This window comes from Cervus elaphus, chromosome 20 (genome assembly GCF_910594005.1).
Source record: "Cervus elaphus chromosome 20, mCerEla1.1, whole genome shotgun sequence".
NCBI lineage: Eukaryota > Metazoa > Chordata > Mammalia > Artiodactyla > Cervidae > Cervus > Cervus elaphus.
The window spans coordinates 120,188,118-120,201,741 of NC_057834.1; the positions used below are offsets into that span (position 1 = coordinate 120,188,118).

The following is a 13,624-nucleotide window of genomic DNA, read 5'->3' on the forward strand; positions in this document are numbered from 1 at the left end:
ATTGGATCTTACCTATCATATCAAAAGAGCTGTACAAAAAGGTGTGGGACACTTTTTTTTTTTTTTTAAAGATCAGACCAGCAACCTGCCTAACATTCCTCAGTTCTTGATCTGCCTGTTGCTGAATGCTGCTGAAGTCACACAATTGCAGATTGGTGTACTATATACTATATACATTCCTGGTCATCAAGCTCATATGAACCCTGTTTGCAATGTCAGCTCCATTCCTACTCTACTTCCAAATCCTTTCCTCTTTTCCTTTCCTAGAAAACCTCACCTGCTTCACAGTGAAAATAGAAGCCATCACACATGAACTCCTTCAACTTGTTAACCAACCTATAAACTTATGCATTTGCACTCTTTTTATCACAATGGGATAAATGGCTGTCCTGTCTAAGGCTAATTCATCTGCTTGTGCTCCAGATCCATACATTCACCTCCCTAGGAAAGCTTGTTTTTCAAATGCCTTAATAAGAACTTTTATATACTGCCTATTATGTGCCTGGCATACTTTAAATATTCTTTATTAACTGGTTTAATCCTTACAGTTGTGAAGCTTACAAGGGTCACTTACAGTGACTTGCCCAGGTTAAGTTGATAAATTATAGACCTAGAACTCAAACCCAGGTAACCTGGCTCCAGAATTCATGCTTTTAAAGCATTAACTACTTAATGCTGCCTCTCTTCTCTGGATCAGGTATCCACCAAAAACTACCATACCTCCTCCATATATTCTACTTATGACTATTGTCCTATTCTCTCCTGCCCTTCACAGACGACCTTAAGAGTCATCTGTGCGTTCTTCTACTCACAACACTCCCTCTACTACATTGTGACCAAGGTTATCCGTGTTGCTAAGTCCAATATATACTTTTTAGTCCTCATATTAATTCTTGATTCTGCATTTTCTTCTTCATGTAAGTCTCACTTCTACTACCTCAAAGTTTTCTGACTTTTTCTCCTTTCTGGACATTATTTGCCTTAATATTCCGAGTTTCTCAAAGCTCTCCCACTTTACATGTTTCCTGGACAATTTTGTCCATTTCCTTGATTTCAAAGGCCAACCATGGTGAAGATGCCTCCATTTTGACATTAGCACATATCTTAACTCCAGACCAGTTTTTCCATCTGACAACTAGGAATCACAGTCTTTATAAACCACATTCCCCAAGCTGAACGGATCTTCTTCCTTCTGTTCTCAGTGACATCACAGATGATTCAGTTACCCAAAAGAAACCTGGATTCTTACTCCACATACATTAAAGATACATCTCTTACTCCACATATAGTAAAGATACAAGTTGTATCTTTATAACCTCTCAGAATCACTTATCTCCACATCTGATTCAGATCATTACTTCTCACCTGGATTCATCATTTCAGCAGTTCCTCCATACTCACCATAGTTGTTTATGCCACAATCCAAGTAATTTCAATGTGCAAATCTGTCATTCATTCATCTAAAAACTCAGTGGCTTCTTGTCACCTACTTAAGTTTTACTTACAGGGTCATTCATGTTCTTACCCCTGCTCACCTCTATAGTTGAATACTTCCCTTCCTTATACTTCATACACAGCCACATTGAGAATTTTTCAGTCCTTGGAACCTGCTGCTTTCTCCTTCAGGTCTTGAGATATGCCAAGTTCACTCTGCCAGTCACTCTTCTTCCACCTTTTAGCCTCTTTTATGTTTAGGACCTTCCTGGAAATTGTTTACTGATGTAAGCTAGCCTGGGTGTTAAGTACCCATCCTTTTATTTTTTCACAGTACTCTATTTCCCCAGTTCCCATCACATGCTTTTGTTATCACGTAGGAACAAGATCTGCTGCTCATGACTTGTCTAGCAAAAAAAAAAACCAACTGTATTTACCAAGGGCTAGTTAAGGTTTAGTTAAATGAATCAACAGGAGCCTGCTCAGTCCAGAGATAAAGGTGTAGCTTCCACGGAATTATTTGCTTTGTGGCATTAATTACCCTAAACTTTCTTGATCCTACTCCCTTCTGTGGGATATAGTTTTCTGCCCCATTCCTACCCAATGACGCTTTTAAAGTATTCCCTATTGGATCATTGTCATTCTCCAGCTTAGTTTTAGATGTTACCCATGACCTACAAGAAAAGTCCAGAGGTCTCTGCTGTTTCCTAGGCCCATCATTCAGCTAACAGCCACAAGCTGCCCCACATTCTATCATGTTTTGTGACTCTGGCCTGACTGATGCTTGAGGGCATGACCCAGTAGACACCAGTCAGCTGGTTACCTGAGGGAAAAGCAAGACAATGGATGAATAATCGAGAATCATTGAAAATAATCTGATCTGAAGCTCAGATTTGATAGTTTAATCAATAGAAATATCTGAAGTTGCCTCTGAATGTTATCCTTGATGTAACTCCCACGATTGACCTAATGTCTTTCCTGCCATAGGCCTGGGCTCTAATATCTTCCGTCTGCTGGACAGCCTGCGGGCCCTGTCAGGCCAGGCTGGATGCCGCCTCCGTGCCCTGCATCTCAGTGATCTGTTCTCACCATTGCCCATCCTGGAGCTGACACGTGCCATTGTGCGAGCCCTGCCCCTGCTGCGGGTCCTCTCTATCCGTGTGGACCACCCCAGCCAGAGGGACAACCCAGCTGTGCCTGGGAATGCAGGGCCCCCTAGCAACATAATTGGGGATGAGGAGATACCAGGTGAAGCATTGTGTGTGTGTATTTCCTCACAAATGTGCAGGTGTATTTGTGTGGGCCAGGCAAAACATTTCTAATCCAGGCCTCTAAACCACTACATTCCTGGCTTATCTATAATTTGCCCCCTTTAGAGCCTGCTGGCTTACCTGGTGGTTCAGCTGGTAAAGAATCCTCTTGCAATGTGGGAGACCTGGGTTTGATCCCTGGGTTGATCCCCTGGAGAAGAGAGGGCTACCCACTCCAGTATTCTGGCCTGGAGAATTCTATGGACTGTAGAGTCCATGGGGTCACAAAGACCTGGACACGACTGAGTGAATTTCAGTTTTAAAGATAACCATGGGTTGGACAAATCTCAGACCAACACTAGCCTAATAGGGAGTCACTGGCACATCCACTCCAGAAAGGGGTCTGAACCAAGAACCGAACTGACCAAACTGATGGGTCCCCATGCTATATGTTCCCTTAGTTCCTATGTATTTCATATTCTACCATTTTGCATGTGCTCAGTCGCTTCAGTTGTGTCTGATTCTTTGTGACTCCCATGGACTGCAGCCCACCAGGCTCCTGTGTCCATGGGATTCTCCAGGCAAAAATACTGGAGTAGGTAGCCATTTCCTTCTCCAGGGGATCTTCCCAATTCTGGGATCAAACCCACGTCTCTTATGTCTCCTGTATTGGCAGGCAGGTTCTCTACCACTAGTGCCACTTGAGCCCACCATTCTGCATACTCTTTTATTATACTTGTGTCTGAGTAGTCTTGGATTAAAAGCACTGTTGTAACAGGCAAGGACTAAACTGTGTATTAGCATACTGCCCAGCATATATAGGTACTCAAGGACAAGTAGATGAATAAATGATTTTTCAGTGAATCCCTTAAGGACAGGATGAGACCTGCAATGGGAGTGAAGTAGATATGACCAGCTGGAATCTTCTCTTCCTACCATATCCAGAAAACTGCCTGGAACAGCTGGAGATGGGATTTCCACGGGGAGCCCAGCCAGCCCCACTGCTTTGCTCTGTACTGAAGGCCTCAGGTTCTCTGCAGCAACTGTCCCTGGATAGTGCCACCTTTGCATCTCCCCAAGATTTTGGGCTTGTGTTGCAGACACTCAAAGGTATGATCTAGCTAGAATGATAAAGGGAAGAGTAGAAGGGGACTTTGTTCTTTGGGAAAGCTAAGGTCCATGAACTTTCTCCCAATCCAGAGTACAACCTAACCCTAAAGAGGCTGAGCTTCCACGACATGAATCTGGCTGACTGTCAGAGTGAGGTGCTCTTTTTGCTACAGAATCTGACTCTTCAAGGTAAGTTCTTCATCTAGAACCCAGGGACTCATTGGTCCTCACTGCAGAATTGCCACAGTCTCACTGAGTCAACAAGCCACTGTTCTGTTCTTAGTCTTACGTCCTCATAACTATAAAATTATAGAACCTGCATCACCTTCCTTCTAGAAGGTCCCCAACCTAACCCTTCCTATACTAAACATGGGAAATTATTCACTTGTAGAGTACCTCACCTAAAAGTTTTCTTGCCTTCCACTAGCTGACAGAAATGATGGTGGTGGGAAGGGATAAATGTACTATCCGGCCCCCCTCATAGACTTGTCACTAATGTCCACCCCTGCATAAAAGGAAGTGAATGGAGAACTGTCCATCTAGAGAGTCTCCCCATAGGCTCAGTTTCTGGTTTGAATCCTGACTTAGTTGCAACCTTGCTGAGGGTTTGGACAAATTATTTTCTCCTTCTGGGACTCTATAAAATGCTTATTATCCTAGGGGCAGGTGGGGCAGCACCAGTCCTCAGGCTGCCACGAGAACTTATTCCAATTTTTCTTTACAGAGATTACCTTCTCCTTCTGCCGTCTGTTTGAGAAGCGCCCAGCCCAATTTCTGCCCGAGATGGTTGCTGCTATGAAGGGCAACTCCACACTGAAGGGCCTCCGGCTGCCAGGGAACCGCCTGGGTGGGGACAGGGCCCTGAGGAGGGAGAGGGGGAAGGAGCCAGTCCTCTGACCTAGAAACTCAGTGGGTGAAGGCACAGACCTCTCCACTGGGAAGACAGGAGTTAGGATATAGTTGTGCTGGGGCTTTAGGAGGCTGAGCTTCTCTCCAGCCAGAATTGGGTTGGGATACCTTTATTTCCTATTCTGGGGTAAAGGTGATGAGCATTTCTCCCATCTCCTCAGGGAATGCTGGCCTACTGGCCCTGGCAGATGTTTTCTCGGAAGATTCATCCTCCTCTCTCTGTCAGCTGGATATCAGGTACCCGTGGGAGTGGGGAATGACAAGGGATAAAGCTGCAGGGACACAGACCAGGGATTAATTGATTTCTGGGTTTCTGATCCTCACCCCTACCAGTTCCAACTGCATCAAGCCAGATGGGCTTCTGGAGTTCGCCAAGCGGCTGGAGCGCTGGGGCCGTGGGGCCTTTGGTCACCTGCGCCTCTTCCAGAACTGGCTGGACCAGGATGCAGTCACAGCCAGGGAAGCCATCCGGCGGCTCCGGGCCACCTGCCATGTGGTTAGCGACTCGTGGGACTCATCCCAAGCCTTCGCAGATTATGTCAGCACCATGTGATGGGCCCATGCCTCATAGGCCCATGCTCAGTACCATCAGCTTGCAGGGGCTGAGGCGTGGGCTGCCCAGAACTCCCAACCACCAATTCTGTCTTTCTCTTTCTGCTACCTTTTTTCTCTTTTTTCCTTTTTCCCTTGCACTGAGGTCCTGGAGGCCTTGATGGGGCCCAGCAAAGGCATTCCCACACCTGGGTTTGGAGCCTTTGGGTTCCTTACCCAGTACCCTGGGCCAGGAGGTTTCAGTGGTCATCAGTCACTGAGGACAGCCCCTGTCCCCTTCCCTGCCCCAGGGTTCTTGCTTTCCTTTCTCAAGCAGGTACCCAGGCTTTAGTGAAGTATAGGAGTGCCCATTACCAGGCCTCTCCTCTGCTGGGCTTACTTACCATGCTGCTTCCAGGCCTCAGTCCCTTTCATACCTTTATTCCTTTCTTTTTTTTAACCAAAAAGTTTTTCTTATAAAATAAAGTTTGGGCAAACATCATGCAGCCCTTCTTGATTTTTCTCTCAGAGAACAAAATTCAACAGTGCCCTATTGGGCAGGGAGTCCCCTCTCCCCATCTCTTTCCTCTAACAGCTACACACCAGACCAGCTGGTTAAAGGTGGAGGCCCCGCTGCTCCTCATGGGAACGCTGGTGGAAGACAAAGGTGATGGCAGTGGAGGCAGCATCCCAAGCAGCCTGCAGTACCTCATCCTTGAGCCCCCGCTTATCAGTGCTATGGTTCCACTGAGCCAGATCTGAGGTGCAGTCAGAACCATCAGGGGGTGGCCAGACCTGGCGGTTGTTGACACAGCGGCGGCAGCGCAACCTGGGGGCAGAGGATAGAACTGTGGTTACTGTGGGTCCCAGCTCCATGCTGTGTAGCGTGTTCAGAGATAATGGCCAGCAGGGGCACCCCACCCACCTGTCATGTGTGTCACTGAGGTTAGCCTCATCCAGGGTAAACAGCTCCTTCAACTCGCCGAGAGAGAAGTGTCGCTCCACATCCTGCTCCTCATCCACCACACAGCTGCTCAGTGCTTTCTTGTGGCTCTGACGCTGAAAGATCTTCTCCTCAATGGTTCCTGCCTGGGGGGTGGGGGCAGGGGTGGAGCCCAGGGCTAAGTCACCTCCATACATAGGGGGCAGGAAAACCCAGGGGTTGAAACTATAGCTGCACAGAAGGGGAGATGAATGAGAAGTAAGAGTCTTGCCTCAATAACCTCTGATCAGCTCAGCCCATTCTCCTAGTCTATCTTTTGGGAATATAATTTGGACATGTCTGCCCACCCAGGATATTTTCTATACCGATGGAGGGTTTCAGCACCTGGCTAAATTTCTTTAGGATGAGCTGAGGTTTATCTGCAGCAGCGTTATCTGACCTCCACACCAAGCCCAAGTCTCACTCACTCAAGTAAATGTCATTTGGGTATGATATGCCAGGTCTTGTGCTAACACCAGACAGAAAGAAGAATCAATATGATCCCTATCCTTCAACGCATAGACTAGTGAGAGAGAAACATACAAACTAACTGGTACAATGACAGAATTCTATAGGATATCCAGTGACCCACAGGAGGGACGGTAGCGTGAAATAATGTTGAAGAGCTTGAAAGTAAAGATTATCTTTAAGCTGAATCTTGAAAAATTAATAGATGGTTTACAAAGAAAGACAGAACAGAAGCCATTCCAGGCATAAGAACAAAATCAATAATCCTGGCCTACTGAGAAAGGCCCATACTGTAGAAACTTGGATGCTAGGCTAAAGAGCTCGGCCTTGTCCTGAAAGTACAAAGCAAAACTAGAATTTTTGGAAGGCTCTTTCTGGAAGTAGTTGTGAAAAATGGGTTATGATAAGGCCAAAGGTAAAGAATTAGGATGCTGCTGCAAAATCCAAGTGGGAGATGACTGTGACTTTAGCATGGGATGGTGAGGAAGGTTAGATTAAGATGGTGGGACGCATGTACACCCATGGAATCAACTGACAGTACCACCACAATATTGTAAAATAATTAGCCTCCAATTAAAATAAATTTTTAAAAAATGCATGCCCTTTCAAAACAAAAAAAGGACATTTTGAGAAGGTAAAATCAATGATAATTGGAATCTGGTTAGGAAGCAGAGAATGGTTCACAGGATTATACTCATATTTGGGTTGGGTGGATAACAGTCATTAAGTGACAAAATTCAGAAGGGGATACTCAAGACATTCAAGTAGAAATATACAGTAGGTGATAGAATTTTAAGATCTGCAGCCAGTGTCAGACACACAAGAAAAATCAAGAGTCTCTTGTTTTAGTAATTAGGAAGTCAATAATACACTGAAAGCAGGTTCAGTGGCAAAACTGGTGAGTTTAGTGAGTAGGAGATGAGATGAATTAAATCTCTAGGCTTTGGGAAAATCTGACAGTGAATGAATGGAAAATAACCCTAGGTAGTCACTACAATGGAAGAGAGGGTTGAGAAACTTATTTTTAAGGTGAGAGCTACTTGACCATGTTCATAGACATCAGGGGAATAAAGGAGAAACTGATCAACTAAGAAAGGAAAGAATGGGGAAAGGGTCTAGAGCAGAGCTGGAATGATAAGTCCCAAGTAGAAAGGAAGGAAATGATTCTCATCTGAGAATGGAAAAAAAGAGCAGATGTAGAGACGGACAGAACAGAGGAAGGTAGGCGAGAGAATTTAGGTTTGGTAGCCTACATTTTCTCTGTGAGGTAGAAGACCAAAGTGTCTGCAGAAAGAAGGAAAGACAGGATTAGGAAGAAACTTGAGGGGAAAACTTGGAAGTGGTTATTGAAGGAAATGAGATACGGCCCAGCTCAAAATGGAGAATGTGAACTTGTGGTAGTGCCAATCTAAAAATGCAAGTTTTATCTGGTGCAGAAGCTGCTAACAGCTGTAATGATCCAAGACTAGGTATTAGGGGAAGAGTGGCAGAAAGGATGCACAGGGAGGATCAGGCTGAATAGTAAGGGAAGTCAAGCCTGACTGGGAGGAACTGGGGCAGATAGTAATTAAGGACATTAGGTTGAAACAGATGTAGAGGTCAAGGAAACATGAAGGCTAGAGTGCTGGAAAACTGCATGGCCCCTGAAGTCAACCAGGATGATAGCTGGATTTGGGGAAGTAATGAAGACTGAGCTGGTGTCCAAACTTATTAATGAATTAGGTAAACAGCAGAAGGTAGATAACTGTAGCAAGGAAGAAAAGAGGGTAGTTAAGTAAGGCAACATGAGCTTCAAAAGAGGTACTATAGGATGGATGGTCTGAGTGATCACTGAGAACCTGGAGACTGCCAATACCACCACTTAGCCCCGAAAGATGGAATGTGAGAAGACTACAAGGCAAGCGGCACAGGAGAAATCAGGTTTAAGAGAAAGCAAGTGTCCTGTGAAAAGGATGAGGCCATAGGGGAGTTTATTATCCACAGGCATCCAGAGAGCATAGTAAAAAGGATTTGAGGAACAGGGTAGAGAGAGGGGAAGAGCAGAAGGATGAAGGGCTCCAGGCTAAGCCCATACCCTGCTCACCACTACAGGCAGAGGGGCCACACAGAGGCTATGAGAAACACCCAAGGTGATCCTGAAGGTCTTATTCCATGACCCACCCCTACTCTGGACATTATCACCATCCTTACAGACAGCAGGCGATAGATATAGCAGGTCTTCTTTTGACCATCACGCCAGACCCGGGCCATGGCTTGTTCATCATTGGCTGGGTTCCAGTCAGGGTCAAACATGACCAGTCGGTTAGCCCCGATGAGATTAAGGCCACAGCCACCAGCTTTGCTGCTTAGCATGAAGACAAAGTCAGGACTCTGGAAAAAGAAAAAAAAAAGAACTGCTTATATCCCAAATTAAGAATCTTACGCAGACCACCCAACTGTTCTCTCACGTGTGGACTGCCAGTTTGCCTGCCTACCAGCCAATTTATCAGCCCACAAGCTCAGTTCCCAGCACAATCTTTATAAACCAACTAGCCTAACCACACCCAGCAGAAAAAAAAAAAAAAGAAAGAAACCCTAAAGCAGAGGCCCCTTATAAATTCTTTATCAACCTTTAGTTTTCATGTTATTGCACTGGTAGCATGGGGACAGTGACCGTGCATTTACCGATGGGTTGTTGAAGCGCTCCACAACCTTGGCTCGCTTCTTAATGGACATCGTGCCATCTAAGCGAACATATAAGTACCTGAAGGGGAATCCAAAGATCAAATCAAAAAGTAAACAGAACATAGAGGGGGAAGGGGAGGGTTGGGCAAATTGACATATATACACATAGCTAGTGGGAAGCTGTTGTATAGCACAGGGAGCTCAGCCTGGTGCTATGATGACCTAAAGGGGTGAGATGAGGAGGAGGGAGGTTTAACAGGGAATGTATACTTATGGCTGATTCACACTGTTGTTCAGCAGAAACTAACATGACATTGTAAAACAGTTATCCTCCAATTAAAAAAAAAAAGTAGAGTGTCCTTGGAGGCAGAGCTACTGAAGAGATAGAACCAACCTCTCTTGAAGGTTTTTCATGTATAACCTGAAACCCTAAACTCCCAAAGGGATTGGCAAGGAGCTAAGGGGCCAGGACTGTCCTGTGGAATACCTAAAGGACCAGGGGCTATTCTGTTTGGAGATGGAGCAATAAGGAACAAACATCTGGAAAGTCCCTCCTGTGCCTGCATTTTGGCTCACATCCACCAATCCAAACACCTGTTTTTCCTATGAATACAGTAGGTGAGGTATCCCTATGACAGCTCTTCCCTACCTTCGGGCTCGGCAGAGTTTCTCAAAGAGGTCCAATGTCTGAGTGTAATTGGACACCAGCACTACTTTGTCACTGCTGTGGCTTCGGGTCACCGCCAGAATGTAATCAAGGACCAGCATCTTACCTAGGAGATCAACAACTATCAGCCCCCAATGAGCCATCCCAGTGGCCAGATTCTTACTCTTGAGATGGAATAGATCGAGCACAAAGAGACAACCTCCTGTCTCTCTTCCCAGAGGGAGCCAAAGACTGGCAGGAAAGGACTCACCTGACAGCTGAGGCTCTAGAGCCTTGGAGTTATAACCAGGGGGAAATATGTCCAAGGTACCTTCAAAGCCACCTTCCTCTTCCACACACTTGTCATAGATTAAAGCTGGATCTGAAGAAAAAAAAAAAAAGCCCTCCAAATTGCCAGCTACTGGGTTTAGAAGTTTCACTTCAGTGCTCATTAGAACATCTTCTAGAAACCTACCCAGACCTTCCTCAGCACCAGACTTGTTTCCAAAGCCCAGTGTGTAGTCAGTGCCACCTGGGATCATGAGTAGACAATCTTGCTCACTAGTGTGTTCTGTGTTCTCCCAACAAGGGGGGTGTCATACCAGAGAGGGCAAAGTTTGTTATTTTTCCCCCATCCAACATTTTATAGGCACACTTGTGCACACACACTCTCACGCACAGTCTTGTATGCTCCAAGCATCAAACATGGGTCAAGCAAGGCTAAGCTAAATTTTCCAAAGCAAAGGGTCTGGTCTAGTGCATAAGCTTATGCCTTGGGAAGGGTTAGAATCACATGTGGCCTCCATGAAGACTACAGACAAGTTTCAGTAAAGGTGGCTGAACTACCTTCCTCGCTCACTTTCACAGAGGACCCCAGGGCATGGATCTAACTCACGATTACAGAGTTTCTTCAGTGAGGTGATGGAAGAAAGAGAAGACACACTCATCTTGCCCTCACGCAACTCTTCTGCTGGCTTGGCTTGTCTCAAAAACCTCTTGTATAATTCAATCTGAAGTGGTGTCAGCCTTTTAAAAAAAAACAAAAAGAAGAATAGCTTGGTCAGTAGGAAATGCAGGACCACACTTCTGCCTTCTGAGGACACCTTGAGAGCCCAACCATACCTCAGGGGCTGAGCTTTTACCCACTCACTCCACATCCCTCAGTTGTTCAGTACCTACAACAAACCACCTGCTCGATCTTCACAGGCAGATATTTAGAAAGGATATCAGATGTCCTCCGTATCAGGCACCTGGAAGAACAAGATAAAAAGGCAAGGGGCTGATAAAACTGCCACACTAACTACCAGAATAAAAGCTGACACCCGAAGGACCAAGGCTCTTTGTAGTATCAAATATCAGACACTCATCAGCTCTATGGCAAAGATGTCTATATCAGGGTCTCAGCCATGGGAACGGAGACCCTTTCTTAGGGTCTAGCTTGACGGACAACTCTTTCTCTTCTTCAGAATGTTAGCTTGTCTTCAAGAGAAGGCAGAGGTCTTCTACTAAGCCTGGTGCTCTGACAGGGAAATGAATCTGTAAACCACTGAGTTTTTATGGGAGTTTCTCCTTGCATTTGCCCACTGCCTACTGCCAAATGGCCCGAAGTTCAATTAAATTCTGCCCCTATGACCTGGCAGACCAGGAAGGACAGAAATCAGGCACCTGAGCAGCAGCTCCTAAGAGCACATGGACCCTTTCCTGTCATCTTAACCTGAGGGGGAGGTGGCAGCTGGCAAAAGCTAGACTCTTCAGGATATAAATCATCAAGCATATATAACTACAACATAGGAGTCCAGAATATACCTGCCCCTTGAGCAATGTGGCCCCCATGGAAAAAGCCCCATCGGGAGGCACACCACCCATCCTTCAGATCTACTACCTGTCACAGAAAGCTGTGGGATGTGGGAAGAGAAGTTTGGTGCTTTAGATCTGAGACACACAAAGGGAGCTTCTGAAGTACTAACAATGCTCCAAGGGATACAAAAACTTCCTCAGCAGGATGCTAAGTGGCACCAAACCAGACCACAGGGGCCAAGGCCAGGAAGAAAGCAGGGAATCAGCCTGCCAGACCCCTTCATTTACTCAGTGGCTATTATTGTCAGGGCACCATCCCACTCTCTTCATAGAATCCTACCCCCCAAAGGCCAAGGCCACAAAGGATTGGCCTTGGATGGCTAAGGAGGCAATTCTGATGACCTAATGTGGGGGGGACCCCAAAAGAGGTACTACTGTCACCCCCACCCCCATTACCTATTCACAATGCTGGTGAGCTCCCGCAGTCGCTCCTCTCCTACACGCCTATCTTCCTCGCTGGCAGCTGCATCTCGACCCTTCAGAATTGGCAATTCAAAATGCTTCTTGAACTCCTGAGCAGTTCCTAGCACAGGAGAAAAGGCATTAAAGAATGCAGAAAAGTAATGACTTTTCCACTGCCAGGAATGGCAGACTACTTTGTCACAGACTAACCTTCCTGCCAAGAACAACAAAGCTGAACAAATTATAGGCAATTTCTGTTTGAATAGATCAGAGAGCTACCAAAGCAGTAAAGGCCAAATATTAAGATAGCAAGTAGATCAAAACTCAAATATATACCTAATTACATTAAATGTAAATGGACCAGGGACTTCCCTGGTGGTCCAGTGGTTAAGATCCCACAGTCCCAATGCCGGGAACACAGGTTCAACCCCTGATCTGGAAGATTACATACGCTGCAGGGCAATTAAGCCTGTGGGTCTTAACTACTGAGCCCATGCCCTAGAGCCCCGTGAGCTGCAGTGATCACGAGAGTTAACAACTGATATAATCATTCTATGCCCATACATTCTGGTTTTCACTTTCAGTAGAGTATTCAGTGAATTACATGAGATACTCAATACTTCATTATAAAATAGACCGTGTGAACTGCTTTTACCTAATTGTTGGCTAATCTAAGTGTTCTGAGCACATTTCAGGTAGGCTAGGCTAAGTTTTAATGTTTGGCATTAAATGCATTTTTTTTAAGGTGTATGATTTTTTGTGTTGCATACCATTTTATTTTTTATTTACTTTTTTGGCTGCACTGCGTGGCATACATGATCTTAGCTCCCCAACCAGGGGTTGAACCTACACCCCCTGTAGTGGAAATGCAGTCTTAACCACTGGACCACTAAGGACATCCCTTAAATGCATTTTTGACTTAAGACATTTTCAACTTATAATGGGTTCAGTGGCACAGAACCCCATCATAAGTTGAGGAAGATCTGTACTGATACATGCTACAATGCTGATGAACCTTGAAAACATTATGCTAATTATGAGAAGCCAAACACAAAAGGTCTCATATTATATGATTCCATTTACAGGAAATATCCAGAACAGGCAAGTATACAGAGACAGAAAATAGACTGGTAGTTGATAGGGGTTGCGGTAAGTGGGGTTGGGAGTGACTGTTAATGAGTATAGGATTTTGTTTTAGTCAGGAATTTCAAAGATCAGATACCTCACAAAAGTGGATCCCAAATGGCCAATGAATATATGAAAAGGGGTTCCACTTTTACTCAAAATTAAATAAATGTGAAGAAATGTCACTAAGCACCCAGCAGAATGACCAAAAAAAAAAAAAAAATTCATCTCTTCTAAAGATAAATA

The 13,624-nt window shown here is 45.2% G+C and overlaps 2 protein-coding genes across 6 annotated transcripts in view; one reads left to right on the plus strand and one right to left on the minus strand.

Annotated features, from left to right (window-relative positions):
* LRRC41 (leucine rich repeat containing 41) overlaps window positions 1-5,736 on the plus strand; it is an 18,282-nt gene extending 12,546 nt beyond the window's left edge. For all 3 annotated transcript variants that reach the window (XM_043875620.1, XM_043875622.1, XM_043875621.1), the window contains exons 5-10: window positions 2,422-2,682; window positions 3,630-3,794; window positions 3,885-3,983; window positions 4,519-4,641; window positions 4,865-4,940; window positions 5,037-5,736. In XM_043875620.1, the coding sequence (XP_043731555.1) occupies window positions 2,422-2,682; window positions 3,630-3,794; window positions 3,885-3,983; window positions 4,519-4,641; window positions 4,865-4,940; window positions 5,037-5,256 (944 nt within the window). In that variant the 3' untranslated portion in view covers window positions 5,257-5,736. The remainder of the gene's footprint in view (window positions 1-2,421; window positions 2,683-3,629; window positions 3,795-3,884; window positions 3,984-4,518; window positions 4,642-4,864; window positions 4,941-5,036) is intronic.
* The window catches only part of RAD54L (RAD54 like), a 27,073-nt gene continuing 18,070 nt past the window's right edge, over window positions 4,622-13,624 (minus strand). For 2 of the 3 annotated variants that reach the window (XM_043875626.1, XM_043875623.1), the window contains exons 10-18: window positions 12,248-12,374; window positions 11,170-11,244; window positions 10,890-11,020; window positions 10,266-10,376; window positions 9,998-10,121; window positions 9,349-9,427; window positions 8,875-9,054; window positions 6,160-6,323; window positions 5,660-6,063 (exon numbers count right to left, since the gene is read on the minus strand). In XM_043875626.1, coding sequence (XP_043731561.1) covers window positions 5,850-6,063; window positions 6,160-6,323; window positions 8,875-9,054; window positions 9,349-9,427; window positions 9,998-10,121; window positions 10,266-10,376; window positions 10,890-11,020; window positions 11,170-11,244; window positions 12,248-12,374 — 1,205 coding nt within the window. In that variant the 3' untranslated portion in view covers window positions 5,660-5,849. Of the gene's footprint in view, window positions 4,976-5,659; window positions 6,064-6,159; window positions 6,324-8,874; window positions 9,055-9,348; window positions 9,428-9,997; window positions 10,122-10,265; window positions 10,377-10,889; window positions 11,021-11,169; window positions 11,245-12,247; window positions 12,375-13,624 lie in introns of those variants that run through there. The other variant, XM_043875625.1, reaches the window with a different exon arrangement.